At 39.0% G+C, this 15,228-nt stretch overlaps 2 protein-coding genes across 2 annotated transcripts in view; both read right to left on the reverse strand.

Moving 5' to 3' along the window:
* Positions 1 to 53: 53 nt before the first annotated feature.
* nmt2 (N-myristoyltransferase 2) lies at positions 54 to 9,614 on the reverse strand. The gene is made up of 12 exons (XM_038269366.1): positions 9,419 to 9,614; positions 8,907 to 9,027; positions 7,144 to 7,285; positions 6,621 to 6,739; positions 6,446 to 6,537; positions 5,381 to 5,497; positions 5,135 to 5,305; positions 4,945 to 5,053; positions 4,673 to 4,843; positions 4,422 to 4,589; positions 2,356 to 2,493; positions 54 to 2,184 (listed from the first exon to the last, which is right to left on the reverse strand). Exons 1-12 carry the CDS (start codon positions 9,529 to 9,531, stop codon positions 2,164 to 2,166), a joined length of 1,482 nt encoding a protein of 493 aa, XP_038125294.1. The 5' UTR covers positions 9,532 to 9,614; the 3' UTR covers positions 54 to 2,163.
* Positions 9,615 to 10,519: 905 nt separating this feature from the next.
* The window catches only part of fam171a1 (family with sequence similarity 171 member A1), a 30,483-nt gene continuing 25,774 nt past the window's right edge, over positions 10,520 to 15,228 (reverse strand). The window contains exon 9 of the mRNA XM_038269393.1: positions 10,520 to 14,584. Coding sequence (XP_038125321.1) covers positions 13,073 to 14,584 — 1,512 coding nt within the window. The 3' untranslated portion in view covers positions 10,520 to 13,072. The remainder of the gene's footprint in view (positions 14,585 to 15,228) is intronic.

A 15,228-nucleotide genomic window follows, 5' to 3' on the forward strand; every position in this document is an offset into this window, starting at 1 on the left:
GGACATCACAGGAGAGGATTTCAAAAAAAAAAAAAAGTTCCACTTCAGCCATGTTCTTTTTTTAAAGTTTGAGTTTATTCAATCAAATATCCATGCTGGTATAGCTGAGGTGTTGTAACAGACTGGTATTTTTACTGGGTTTTATGCCTAAATGATGCTGGTACAGGTTTTTCAGCTTGTTCACAGTTTACAATGGTTCAAAATAAAAACATTGTTCTTCAGTTTGACTGGATGTTATTTCAAAGACACTCATCACACCACCTTCAAAGATGTGAGGAAAATCTTAAAAAAAAAAAAAAAAAAAAAAAAAAAAAAAAGGTGAGTGTTGCAGCCACTTCAAGTCTGACTGGAAAACATTTATGATGGCGTCAACATGGCAGCGGAACCAACAAGTTCATCTGAGCTGCTGCAGGCTTCACCAGGCACACCGTTGATGCAGCAACTGGATTTCAGACTTATAAATCAATGACAATAGCATGTCTTTGTGAAATAAATTCATTCCTTAGTCCCAGAGAATTTACTGACGTTTTTGTCCTGATCTGGACGATCCAAATGGAATGAGAGAAAAACACAAATACAAAAAGATTTCTCAAAAATGAAAAACAGATGGAACCTTTTTTATGTTTTGCAGAGCCACAAACATTAAGAATGTAAAACAATTAGGCTTTGATAAAAACACACTCCACCTTAGAACAAGTGGTTGTCAAAACTTTTGCTTGTCGGAGCACACAGAACTGCTAAACTCTCAAAAAAAGTATGAGTAAAGTGAGAGTTGAAGCTGACGTCTAATATTAACAAATATCACAACTTTTACACATTTAGCTGCACAACACACTAAAACAAAATGAACACTATATCGTTTTATGCCTGACAAATTTAAATAAACTCAGAAAGTCAAGAAAAATATGAAAACATGGAACACTTGTTGATTTAAAGAATTCCCAAACTTTTCCTTGTTAGAACATACAATTCATGACCTAGGTTCAGATTATCAAACTGTTGGCTTTAAATGTATTTATATATATTGCACTTCTGAACCATTGGCCACTTCACACTAGATTCTTTGCAACAGAGAAATACTCTGCAAGTGGCAAAGGCTAAATCAACTGAATAGATTGTGTTTTATTAATTATTCCCTTTTAGATCCAATAGGCCATTAAGCTATTATACTCTTTTCACACATGTTAATTTATACAAAATCTCAAGTCAAATATCCTGCCTTTTATCCCCAACGCTAAAGTGTAACCAAACCAACAAAGATGGAGTGCAATAGTAAACGCTACCACATGTATCAGTTAAATGCTAGACTACAAAAAAAAAAAAAGTCTCCTTTATAACCTGAAACCAGCTCCCACCATTTCTCAATAACCAAACGTTTAGGATCAGAAAACCATTTGACCTGTTTGTAAAATTGTGCTTCATCAATGCAGTACATTCTCCAATAAAAAAACAAAACAAAACACAGACTTCTACATAACTTAACATTTTTAGATGAGCCCTCACCTGCAACTTAGACTACAGGGATACATGTGGTGTTGTTTTCAATGTAAACTATATCTTACAGTTTTGATGTTCTATGAGACACCTTTGGGGGGGAATTACTGAAGGAAAAAAGGCTTTTCTTTTTGGGTTAGAAACACCTTCTTTAAAGTTTCTAATCCTACATGGGCCCGAAAACGCCAGCAGAGACACATGACGGACCAAAGTGATATGAAAACAGGTACATGGAGCAGTGGCTTGATTGCAGAGGATAAACTGGATGTAAATTGGTAAATGTGCCTCATGGAGTATCATTTACAAGAGAATGTATTTAATACCAGCCCCTTGGTGACAATGTCTGTAAAGAATGAAGAAATAGAAACAAAATTCACAATGCCAAGGCATCCTCTGGATAGTCTGACTGTTGGGTTTTAGGACCAGGAGAGCATGTCAACAGAGTTGTTCTGCAAGGATATCTCAGGCATAGCATGACTTCACATTCAGGATGATAATTGAAGAGTTTTCCCCTCTGGGTGGACTGCATAAGTTCTTAACGGTACCACCACTTAGTCTCGAGGTTGGTTGACTTGAAGTTTTCACTGCTGAGCTCGGGGCGACCCGCAGGTCCAAGTGAGGAGGCCAGAAATCCGCCGCCTGTTTGTGGAGCAGCCATGAGAAGAGCTGCTACTGAAGAACGAGGCCAACCTGATCCAAAAGCATCAGAGTCAAGAATTTTGATATAAGAAATGCATGCAAGACTGAAAACCTAACTACAACACACACTTCATGTTATAATGCATTCTTAAAACAACACAAGTGGAATTGTAGCCTTTTGCGCTTCCTTCTAAGCTTTTGTCTTTGTGTTATTCTGCTGACCTTATCAGTGTCCATCGGGGGACATTTCCAGTTGTAGAGGTAATACTGCAGGTTTCCGTCTCCTATGCCAAACTTCAGCTTCTCCAGAAACATCTTATTCTCCATCAGATCCAAGGCGTTGAAAACATCGAACCCTTTCTGTCAAACACACAACCGACACCAAGATGAGCCTCACAGCGATGGGAAAACGATGTCCCACACACTTTTTTAGCTGTACGCATTTGATGACATTTACATACAAAGTTTACAATAAAATATGAAATAACCTTTTCTCCTATAAAATCCAACAAAACTTTTCATATTTTACCAACTGAATGCCACACCTATGAGAGAGATAACTTTTTAAATTCTTTTGTTTCTGTTTAGACGATCACAATTACTGCCCTTTTAAGCCCAGATGCTTTGTAAGCTTGTAGGACTTTACAACATTTGAATTTACTGGATTTCCACCAGTGGGTGGATTTTAAGGCAACATCAACTTATACTTGGGAAAAAGAAAAATAAGCAAAGATATAAGGAAGCCAGTCATCGACCTCCACACATTGTGTGTGGGGTGTTTTTTTTTGTTTAGCTTTTTAAAGCTAATATATCGTGGAACCTAATCACAATAAACGGCAGTCACTATAAAAAAAAAAACTTAAAAAAAAAAAGGTAATGTGTTATTAAGTAACATGTTACTGTAACTGGATAACTTTTGCAGTAGCTAGTTTGCAACTAATTACTATATAAAAGTTAGTAACGTGTTAATTATTGCTTCACTTTAAACTGATTTGTTAGTTGTTACTTAACACGTTTAAATAAGGACTGGTTTTCTGGTGTAAGCACACATGAGCATTACGTTACAGCGATATCAGCTTCAGCACGAACGCAGAGGACAGACGATGCCACAGAGTCACTGATTTAATGAATGTTCCCAAAAAAAGAGCGCTCACTGAAGCTAAATGTTTCTGTGATTTGCTCATTATGTAGAGGAACAAAGATTTTATCAGCGTCAGTTAGAAGCTGAATTTAAAGAAGCTCCACACACAGTCTTGACACCAACTGACAGCTGCTGCCTTTAATCAGCACATTTTCTTTACTTTCTTTGGGCTATAATGGTTTACATGCATGGTTTACATTTGTTAAGGCAAAAATACTGGGATCATACAGTCCTCCTAGGATTTTTTGTTTTTGTTTTGAGGATTTTGCAGCACTAGTGGCTAATGTTTTGTACAGTAGGCTGACAGGAAAGGGAGCATGAGAGAGGGGGAGACATGCGGCAAAGGACCACAGGTCGGATCCAAACCCGGGTCGGCCGTGTCGAGGACTAAGGCCTCCGTATATGGGTCGTACTCGCTAACCACTGCGCCACTGATGCCCACCCCTACTAGGATATTTTATTCTATTGAAAAGTATATATTCTTTGTTAAGCTTGTTAAGCATTATTTTTCAGCTTTATATTTAATATTTTAGAATTCTAATAACAAGAAAGTTTTGCAAATACTTTGACATTTTAGATCATCAAAAAAAAACTGCACAGTTCCTTAAGCTAGTAACTTTTTTGGAGATGTAACTAATAACTATAACTATTTAAAGCAACTTTCCAAACACTGCGATGGAACCTTGGCCCTAAAGACCATTGGAAATTTCAGCACAACAATGACCCAAGATAAGAAGAATATGTTAGCAAATACTAACACAATTGATTTGGAATGGGCAATTAATCACCCATTCCAAATCATAGGAAGCATGTGATTGCTGTTAGAGCCAACACATGCTTTTTCTATTGCTTATTAAGTGGGGTATTAAGAATTCTTAACATGCCAGGGTTTGCTCTATGTAAATAAAAACTGAAATATTCTTCCCTCAACCATCTTCTATATTGTCCTGTTGTATTCAGTGAGACACCTGTATCATATCCAATCAAGAAAAAAAAAAGAGAAGTGTTTTGAATACGTCAAAATTTGCCAGGGGTGTGAATAATCTTTGACTAGCCAGTATATGTGTACTTATTTTGGATTCGACCTTAAAAACAAAAAAAACTAAAAAAACAGCATTGATCTTGATTCTTTGGTAGAAACAGGTACCAGTTTTGCCAGGATCAGAGCATCATTCATTAAGTCCAGTAGTGGGGTTTGTGTATGAACACTGTAGAATGAGTAAGCTGCCTTCAGGCTCCTATGTAGAGGATGGTGCATCACAGTAGAGGGCAAAGTGTAGAAACTAGTGAAATCTGTCAGTACGCCACCTGCAGTCTGAGAAGAGAAATGCACATTTCTTTAGAGGAACAACAACAACAAAAAGGACTAGCTTGAGGATAGGTAGTACCTGTACAGACCTCTACAACATATGTGTCAATTATGTTTTCCTGTGGCAGGAACCAATGAGCGACCTCTTCTTCTCCCATGGAAGGTGCCAGATGGAAGCGTCTCAGGTACTTCTGTAACAGCTCGGTGACCTGGGGAAGGTCACGCCTCTCCATCGGCCGTAGGCCTCGAGTTTTGGTGCTCTATGGGCAAAAGAAAAGCAAAGGCATTTCTTAAAATGTTTTTTTTACATTTATTGGAAGAGAAAATTGAGAATGTGAACAAATGGGTAGGAATCTTTTACATCTGGTAGCCTGTAAAGCTTCATGGTTCGTTGCAGGGTCATGTTTCTGCTAAGATGGGAGAACTTCACTTCCACCAGTTTCCTGGGGTTCAATGAACGATGCCAATACCTACAAAACAAAACAAAACACTGAAGAAAGAAGAAGAGATACCATGTTACTACATTTAACATTGAGTACGGTCTGTTATACCTGCATGTAGACACGGGTTTAGGCAGCACAACTCCAGCTGTATATACCGCCTGGAATATACCCTCCAGGTTCACCCTTCGTGTTATCTCTCGGATCAACACGGGAGCAACACGCTTCGAACGCAGCTTCTTATGAACACAGAGGAAGTTGATTTCTACCATCTTCTTTATCCTGCAGCAACAAGGACAAAGAGGGGTAGTATCACTGCCCGATTAGCTCCAGAACCCCCTGACTCAGTTAGCTCACGTGTCATAGACGCGGATGTCTGCAGGGATGGCACTGATGAATCCAACAAGCTTCTTATTAGAGGACACTCTTACTCCACAGTGCCACTGCGGTAACCAACCAGGTGGCCGGAGAGCCCTGGGAATATAAAGCACAGGGAAGAAGTTTCCACTGAACTTTCCAGGTCAAAACAGTTGCACAAAAAATTATATTTTTTATATTTCCGGGAAAGTTTCTCTAATCCATAAAGGCTCAAAATGTGCATTAAACTATTCAAGAGCAAATTTGTATTTAATTAAAAGGGAAATTCAAGAATAGATTAGAACATCTAGATCATAGAACATAGAAAAAAATATAAACATATTAGTATGTAAAAAATTACAATAATAAAAGAATTTGGGCAGAATAAACATATTTCCAAATCAATGTTTGTCGACAAAAAAATAACACTTAAGGTGTGTTAGAACACAGGAAAGCAGTTCAATGCACTCTATGGTCCCTTAAAATTCATATGGCTATGCAACCTCAACATAATAAAATTTAATCATAATAAGAAATAATTTTGTGTCCTGCTTGCAAATAGAAGTATCATTTAATATAAACTATCTATCTGCCTGTGTCTAGTATTGCTTAGATAGAACATGCTAACTTTTAGCTTCTGGATTGGTTCTAACCTTAACCCCATTCAAAATGTGTTATCTATGCTTAATAGTCAGCAAAATGATCCATTTTAATTAATTCTACTAAGGAAGTGATTAAACAGTAAGCCAAGATTAGAAAAGAGGCTTGATGTTGACAAAAAGGGTTAAAAAGGGTTTCTGGATCTTACTAAGGGACAACTATCCTAATATTATTGCAGGTGCATATTTATATTTCAGTCTTTGTATAATTTAACCCTGTGTGGATCAGAAAAACTACCAAAAAAGATAAATGTTTGCCCCAATTCTATATTTCATATTAATCAGTTATACCCCTGCCCTAAAACAGCAGCAGATTTCAAATACACGAAAGGCCGATGTGTTAATATATCAATCCACATAGCAAGTTTGTGAACTTACAGCGTAAACAAACACAGATGGTACTTACCACTTGAGAAAGCTTGGGGAATAATCAAATCTGAACATGTTGTCATCGTCCTCCACATAGTTCTCATTTAACAACGTGTACAACTCTTTCAACTACGACCAGAAACACACCTCAAATCAGCCATTTATCACTGACATCATTACTTTTGAGTTTCCAAGACAAGAATCCTACTTACTACATCTGCATTACTGAGATCCAAAGTGTCCCACATAAAGCCTTGAGGTAAAGAATATGGTTCCTGCCTGATGTTCTCTTTGTCAGCTTCGATTGGACCGTGGCTTGTCACAACTTCATCTGCAAAAATAGAGCAGAGGGGGAATTATTTCCAAACAACAGAAGACTGTCAGATTGAAAAAGCATGTGTGTGGTTTTACAATTAAAAAATAACACAACAGCAGAAAAGCTTAAGAGGTTAAATCCTGCTTCTCTTGGTCCTAACGTGACAAGGCTATCCTGTAACATGAGCCCTCCTACACACATAGGACAAGAGCTGAATAAAAACTGCTTGGAATAAAGAAACGCAGCAAAATAGCTTAAAATTTACATGACGGCTGACTCTACAGTGGATAACACTGTGGAATAAACCCTATTAGAAAATATGTGTCCTCTTTAGATAAAACAGTGGCTAAAAAAAAAAAAAAAAACTGTGGTTAGTAAAATTGTTTTTATTCTATTTGCTGATTTTATTTTAAACTTACTTAACTTTGGGACAGGCTGCGTGTCCCAGAACTGATATTTGTGCTTGGTCGCCTCATCGATACTCTTTGCTGGACCCTGACAGGACAGCAGTTCCATGGCTCTTTGGATGTCCTGAAGCTTCTGAATGGGCAAGCCAGGGTTCTGAAAACATAACAATTACTTTAATTGAACAGGGAGTGAGGATTACATATGATATAAGATTTAATGTACAGCGGCAAAAACACAAACATGATCATAAGTCGTCTAGGCTGTGAAGTCTGTCCTGCAGCGTGTATGTAGTGTGTGGGCGGAACTATCTGGGGTTACATTATATGCAGAACCAGAAAAGATGGCCATATGGCACCCCATTCAGGTCGCAACAAGGTCTGAGCCTGTTGTGGGTCAAATTCCAAGAGGCTGGTTAAGAGAATTTTTTTTTTAATTATAATTAGAGCATATTCATGTGTTATTTTGTTTGTTGTAATAACTAAAAGTGAAAATGGGAGGCTTTAATGGAGTCACAGGTAGCTGCACTGCAGGTATGCTGATTGCGTTGAAAACATTGTTTTTGACCACGTTGTCGCCGTTTATGTGTTGATCACAAAACAAAACTCTAATCTCCTTTGGTCTGATGTGTGGAACAGCCAATTCGCCTCTCGTTTAGAGCGCCTGATCAATAAATGCTCTACAATCACAGAAAGTCAAGTGTTGATTACTGGATCCAGGAGGACAACGCATCAACTCAGAGCCAGTCAGCTGCCTCTCAGTGGCTTATGCTCATTTGGTTTTCTTTAAGAACAAGTCATTATAACTATATTTATTGGAAAAGAAATACAGAACAGTATAGTAACCGCTTCTTGTTTTGTCTCCATTTATATGTTTTATGAGCAATATTAATTGCTTTGTCGAGAACATTTGGGATCAATAGGCATCGGTCAGTCCTTCTGTTAAGGAGCCAAAAATTAAACAGGTGTGGGTACTAATTCACTCCAAGCAGTAAATCAGAAACCTTTATTTAGGGAAAGGAATAGTTTGTTATTTAAACAGAAGAAAAAACATAAAAAGTTATATTTACAGTTTAGCACACAGAGTAAAATTGCTTTACTCTGTTAGGATTATTTTTATTGATGATGAGAGTCTGTTAAACCCTAATAATACCTGCATGTTATGTGTCAAAACTTGTGTTTTCCCACTATGTTTATTTAATGAGGACAGTTCATATGTCAGGATATACAGTTATGTTCATTATGTAAATAACAGATATTAGGAAATAAAATGGGGGCACATATAGTATGTGATATTTTTACAGTTAGCTTTACTTCAGATGTGAAAACTACACCGAGCATTTCAGCTTGTGTGACTAATAAAACATGAACCTGAAAGTTTTATCCCAAGTTTTAAATCATCTCACTAGGAGCATTGCAATGTGGGGACTTTTTCTTTAGCAGGGACAGACAGAAGCAATCTGAATTGATGGAAAATGAAGATCAGATTAGACACCTGTGGACTTTTAAACATCATATTTACACTGATACCCCTATTTTATTTAGGGGTATAGGAGTAACAGCTAAATACATTTTATAAAAATCAGGAACGCCCTTTACTTGCTCAAGTGTCTATCATATAAAATCAGAGTAAAATTCAAAATTTGTAATTACAAAGTGTAAAACGTATAATAAAAAATCAAATGGTATGGAAGTTTTAATCAGAATTTTCCCTCTAGATAACATGACCATGGCTTGGCTAAAAGTTTTTATTATTGTCATCATCATCACCACCATACCTTGATTTCCTGAGAGTCAGAAGCAGAGTCAGATTTGGCTCCGGAACCCGCACTGGGCTTCTCCTTTTTCCTCTTCTGCTTCTTCTTCTTCCTCTTAGCCCCCAGGTCTCCCCCAGGACTGCTACATACACGGAGACAAGCGCACAGAGGACGTAAATGACACTGCTAGACACAGAGCTAACCTCGGCTACAATAACAGCCACTGACAGCTGAGCTACTTGCTGTTAGCCGACTAACGGTTTGCTCTAAAGGCTGGCTGTCATGTCAGCGAGGCTGCTACAGAAACTACAATAAAAAAAGACTGGAAATGTTTTAGGAAAATATAACACTTTAGACAAGAAAAACAAGAAAAGTATTTTTTTTAATGCCTTGTTCGTTGCTTGGTTGTGTTTTATCAGCTAACATAAACTAGCTAACCGCGCTAGCTTCACACACATATAACCAAAGCTACTCGCTCGGAATAATGTTAGAGCGTTTCTCCCCCCGCACCCGGCGGGACAGGCCACCCTTACCCCTGCAAATGCTCATTCTCCTCCTCATTGTCTCCGTCTATCCCACATGTATCCTGGTCGTCCAGCTCCAGGCTCTGCTGGCTGGCTGCGGACTCACTGTCCTCCGCCATCATCAAGATGCTTTAAAAAAAACTGCCAGCAAGCGTTTTTTTTAGAAGCTCACTTGACAGCAGGCGAGAGATGAGGGGGGAAAAAATAAAAACAAAGAAAATATTGGAGGAAACAGCACCCCCTAATGGACAGGAGAGGTAGAGACAGACGTCCAAGCTCCCAGTTTATGGATTTGCAAAGAATGTGAAATGTGCTAAAAACAAATTCAATACCTCTGCAGTACATAATAGAAATTTTGAAACATTTTAAATTTTGTAATACTCTGTTTCAAGTGCTCTTGGAATTAGTTCTCCTTTTAAGTGCTTTAAGTCCCCAAATTTCTGTTTAATTTGCTTTTGAATTTGTTAAGGCTCTATCGCCTACTAGGGAAAAAACATATATATATATATATATATAGATTATTTTAACAGGGCATTGCTACCTTTTTCAAAGCGTTCACCTATACCCAGTGACAGGTTGTTCAGGATCCATTTTCTGCTGATAAGTGAACCTCTGGCCCGGTTTCAAGTTTCTTTACCCTTTATTAAGCTTCATCCCTTCTTGTCCCTGTTTAAGGCACCCCCATGCATAATTCTGGATAATAATGTTTCAAATATAAGGATGGCATTGGCTGATGGGAAATGTTAGTTTCCAACAAGATGTTGCATACTTACTGTGTAAATTTAGTCTAAAAGGAGAGCCCCCTTAAGATGGAGCCATCTGAAAAGATTCAATTTCAGTCTTATGTAAGCAGAGCAACTCCTTTCTCTGTTAATGTATTTCTCACATAACTTGTTGCAAACTATAAAAACAAAAAAATATAGGTTTTCTTCTGGCTTTTTCAATAAGGCCAGAGTGTACCAAATGGTGAGCACAGCTGGCCTGTCCACAGAATTTGTAAGTACTATGTTTTGGTCAATCAAGTTTAAGGTTGTTACATGACTAAAAGTCAGGTATGCACATTTCTGCACTGTACTTGCACATGAAAAACTCCCATAATGAAACACAAAATCCCAGTTTGGTTGTTTATTTAGAATAATATGCTTAAAATATAAAGCAACCAACCAGTTTACACACTCAGAATTATGTATTGCTGCTTCGTCCATTAACTGGAGGTCATTGTGAGACAACATGAAAAAACATTCATAACACCAACTCACACATGATTTTGACTGAGCAGAGGTACAAACACAGCTATACAGACTCTGTGACTTCTAGGGGCAGATGAATATTGATTGGATTCATGATTTAATAGCCAGACTCAGAAGCCTCACAATAGACAACATATTCAAAAAGAAAAACATGTGAAACAAGCATTCGTTCTAAAAAAAAAAACAAAAAAAAAAAACATCAAACTTCTGTAGGATAGCTTCACATACAATTACGCATAGCTTCATCTTTCCTGAAAAACTGCCTCCACTCATGGAGTGCCTTGCAGCACTACTGTAAAGACCTTTTAGGATTGCAGCAGTTTGCAGACATTTTCTGAGATGTCTGCAGTGTAGCTGTAGTAATATCTGAGTGCTGAGGAAAGCACATTGCATGCTTCCCTTCACAAGCAGGAGAGAAAGAGAAAGGGCTGAGGTAGAGGAGGAAAGCTAAAGGCAAACGAGCAAAAAAAAAAAAAAAAAGTTGCAGAATCGGGTGTTTCAAAGGCACTTGGATTATGAGTGTAAGGAGAGACAAAAACACAGCAGAGTTAGATGGCAAAATATTCTGCAGCGTTTGATTCAGCTCTAACAATAAAGCCAGGTAAAGAGAAAAAGCCCTTGATACATTACAAGAAAAACAAATAAAAAACAGCCCATTTTAAAGGGAAAAATACTTAATATTGGCAATTAAAATCAAATGTACAAAAAGGCATCCAAAGCAGCCATATAAAAGTGATGCATAGCCTCGAAAATAAAAATATGCAAATCAGTGGTTCAGCAAATATATAAAAAAAAACCTTCATAATACCTACTTCACAATTATTAAAGAGTGAAACTACATGGTTTGTAGTGGTAATTTAAACCTTACCAGCAAAAACGCTGTCACATTATCTGATTGGGCCAAGGAGCAGGTAGTCATTTAATTTTAGATCTAAAACATCAGCGCCCACGTTAGTAAGTCTTCTTCATCATATTAAAAGCCATGTAAAATACAGGATTTAAGTGTTTATATTAAGGCTGATGCTGTCGAAGGGTTTAAAGCAGATGCTAGCGATTCCTATTAAACTATACAATTACACGTCCTGATGTGTACATACACTCCAAAGCCATTTAAACCAGTTACCTAAGCTAAAATGGGGTTTTATTCTGACTCTAAATAGGTTCTTCCTGGAATTTTGCCAATATGGCTCAAGAAAAACTGGCTGCTGTGAGCAAGTCATGGATTATTTCCCCCACAGTCCATTTACACAAACAAGGCTCCTTGTATAAAAAAAGGCATACATTTGTTGTGCATAAAATCTTTCATAATTCTTGCCTCCAAAGTCTGTCAGCCGCCCAGTGCTAATTTGGTAGAGGTTTCTACAGGTTTATGAGGGACTTGGATTGTTCTGCATTTAGTGCCCCCCCATGCTGAAACATCTTCTCAGTGCTTTCATAAGAGCAAAAGGTGTTCATTTAAAAAGGATTCATCCTTCACGTTCTTATCCAAGCAGTCGAGGAGCAGTGGTAAAGGGGAGGTTTACATTTTCTGTTTGCCGATAAACCTGTTTTATGCTCACTTTGGATTTTTATCCCGTTCAAACTCACTAGATTATCTTTGTCGAGATCATAGTGTAAAATAAAATAGTCAAAAATTGCTGAATTTCTAACTTCATAACTCCCCTCCTTATTATGTGTCTCAAGGTATACATTCAATACAGGTGCATCTTAGTTAACTCAAAATATCAAATTAGGTCAGTTTAATTCAGCAATTTATTTCATATTATCATATTACTCAAACTCATTTAAGAGTGATAGATTTGAAGTGTTTGTGTGTATAAATATAATCAAATATGGCTTAATGTGGACAGAAAGCCAAAATTCAGTTTCTCAGACGAGTAAAAATACTTAATATAGCAATGCTGACCTATGATGGATAACCGATAATATTTGTCTAACTTGTCCAATACAGAGGTAAGCCCAAAAGATCATTGTCAACAATGACAACTGATTGAAATGAAAACCTTTGTGTAAAAATGTACACAATCAACCATCATTACTGTCCTCAGGATTTTACAGGAAATCCAATCCAAGAATTTGGGCGCCTGTCACGGAGGATTTATTGCACCTGCAAAATCTTTTTGTAGTATTCACTTTTTTTTGAGAAACTGAATTTTGGGTTTTCATCATCTGTAGATTATAATTATCAAAACTGACAGAATGAACACTTCAAATATAAAACTCTGAATACAATGAATCTAATGGAGTTTTTAATGATGTTTCAATTCCCTGAAAGGCACCTGTAAGTGTGAGTTTTAGAACAGAGTTATCACCCTTTAGTCACTGATAAACTACAATCCAGAAATAATTTGAATATATTATGGCTTGTGAGTATTTATAGACGTAAAGCTCCCCTTTAACAGACTTCTGAGACTTATTTAAGGTTGAAAGCCAGCAGGGGTCGCTCCTCCCTTCTCTGCCAAGGACTTTTCTTCTCCTCCTCTCCATCTTCATGTGCTGTATCATCATCTGGGGAGACTGACAGCAGTGCGTGATCAGTCCTGAAAGTCACTCCCTCTGGTGTGGGCAGAGGAGGAGGAGAAGCAGGAGATGTCGGGGAAATCGAGGGCGGTTCCTCTAGTATTTGGACTCCCTCGGCTGGTCTCCCCTCCACGTCTCCTGGTCCCTGATTCTCTTTGTTGCTCTCAACGCCGGGTTTCCCTGCTTCAGGGCTGCCTTTTTCCTCCCCCTCTATATCATCCACGTACACAAGCTGGGTGTAAGATGTGGCAGTCTTTCTCTCTGATGCTCGATGTTCCCGCTCTGCATCTCCTGCCCTGCGCCCAGCTCTGGGCTCATTAAGGTCCACACCAGAGTCCAGACTAGCATCATTGCCATGTCTCCCACTGCCATCATAATCTTGTTGATCTCCAGCGCTCTGTGTATTACTGTGACAGCCCGCCCGCTGGAGGTCGATGTACGAATGGCGGATATGAGCATTGGAGCGTCCATCCAGAGACACAAACCAAGCACGAGGGTGAGGCAGGGGTTTCCCTCCTCTTAGCTCCATTAAAGTCTTTTCAGCCAGCAAGGTGTCCTCTTTGTTTATCTCAACAAGAGACGTTTCCCCCAGAGCAGCAGGGATAGACAGAGACTCTGACAGGCCGAGAGCTTCTGCCTCACCCTGCTTGCTGGGGTCTGGGGTGCTGTCAGAGGGGCTGGGCCCCAGGGGCTGCTGAGAATGTGAAGCATTGAGTTCAGCCTGGATGGTCTCTAAGTCACTTTGCTGGTCTGTCTGCAACAGAAGGGCCTGACCAGACAGCGGGTGCTCACCAGGGAGGCGCATGTAATGTGCCGGGATGACCAGGGTGGGGCGCACTCTGGAGTAGCTTTCTCCTGCACTCAGCAGGTCCACCGAGCCACAGCAGAGCAGCTGGCCTGGTCGAGAGAGTGACTGAGGGTTTGAGCGCTCCAGGTGGTCTACAGAACGAGACAGCAGGTGGTCAGGTGCTCTGCACTCCCCTCCCTCCCCCCTGCACGGGGATCGGGGGGGAGAGGATGGAGAGATACAGTCAATAATACCGACACTGCTCAACTGGGTGACCGACACCTGGCCCTGATTGGATGATGACAGTGCTTCTGACATCTGGTTGCTGGATGAGCAAACGGAGGTGAATGACTGACGGTAGCCCCTCTCTGTCCCACATGACAGTCCAGCCTTCAAAGGAAAAGTCTCTGCTGACTGCCGGTAGTCCCTGCTGCGAAGCGTCAGGCTGCTGAGGGACGAGCCCTGGTGGCTGTTGTTGCAGAGAGAGGAGCGGCTGTGTTTGGCGAGCTGGATTAGGCTCTGCTGCCGCTGATTGTCTTGGGATTCGCACAAAGAGGGCTTCAGCATCGGCGTGGTCATGTCAGGTTCGGTTGCTGTAGAAACAATCTCCAGCTGCACCTGAGCACAACCACATTTTGTCAGTTAGATTTATGGTAGATATTTACACATTGGTGAAACTTTAAATACATTAGTCAAAGCTATCCTGTTACAGCAGCTGCTTTAGTCTCAAAACCAATAATCTTGGGACACAACCCAGATTTTCACCCTCACAGATTTTAATAAGCATGGTTTACTCTGGCTTGTTTAACAACAGACAGACTTATTATCACTATCACACATCTCAGACTGCAGGATTTATGAAACCACCTAAGGCTACATTAAAATGCCAAACACTGGAGGGCAACAGGTTGAGGGGTAAAAACACACCAGTAGGTGGCAGTAATAAAAAAATACTCTCAGAATTATGACACAAATATTTCAGTTTAATTCCTTCATAGATTGAAAGAAATTTTATCCCAAATACTTTTAAGTTCAGCTCAAAGCAAGCGAGTTTTGCAAATAAAAGTTGGATTTGGTTAGTGCCGATTGGGGGATTTTTTTAAATAAATGTTTAAAGTTTGAAATATCCAATTGTTTTATGTAGCATAGTTATTTGGTCATTGATTCAGTTTTAATAGTGGCATTAAAAAAAACATATATATACCACTGCTGTATTAGAAATAGCTCGATTCTAATTGAAAATGTTTAATAAAGATCAAATA

The sequence above is a fragment of the Cyprinodon tularosa genome, unplaced genomic scaffold (genome assembly GCF_016077235.1).
Source record: "Cyprinodon tularosa strain WSP-4 unplaced genomic scaffold, ASM1607723v1 ctg1195, whole genome shotgun sequence".
NCBI classification, from domain to species: Eukaryota; Metazoa; Chordata; class Actinopteri; order Cyprinodontiformes; family Cyprinodontidae; genus Cyprinodon; species Cyprinodon tularosa.

Excerpts from the sequence above, each read along its gene's own strand:
- nmt2 (XM_038269366.1), bottom strand. The coding sequence starts at position 9,531 with ATGATGGCGGAGGACAGTGAGTCCGCAGCCAGCCAGCAGAGCCTGGAG. Across the intron at positions 6,740-7,143 it reads GCAGCCTGTCCCAAAGTTAA|ATGAAGTTGTGACAAGCCAC; the intron begins GTAAGTTTAAAA and ends CTATTTTTGCAG. Across the intron at positions 6,538-6,620 it reads ATCTCAGTAATGCAGATGTA|TTGAAAGAGTTGTACACGTT; the intron begins GTAAGTAGGATT and ends TTCTGGTCGTAG.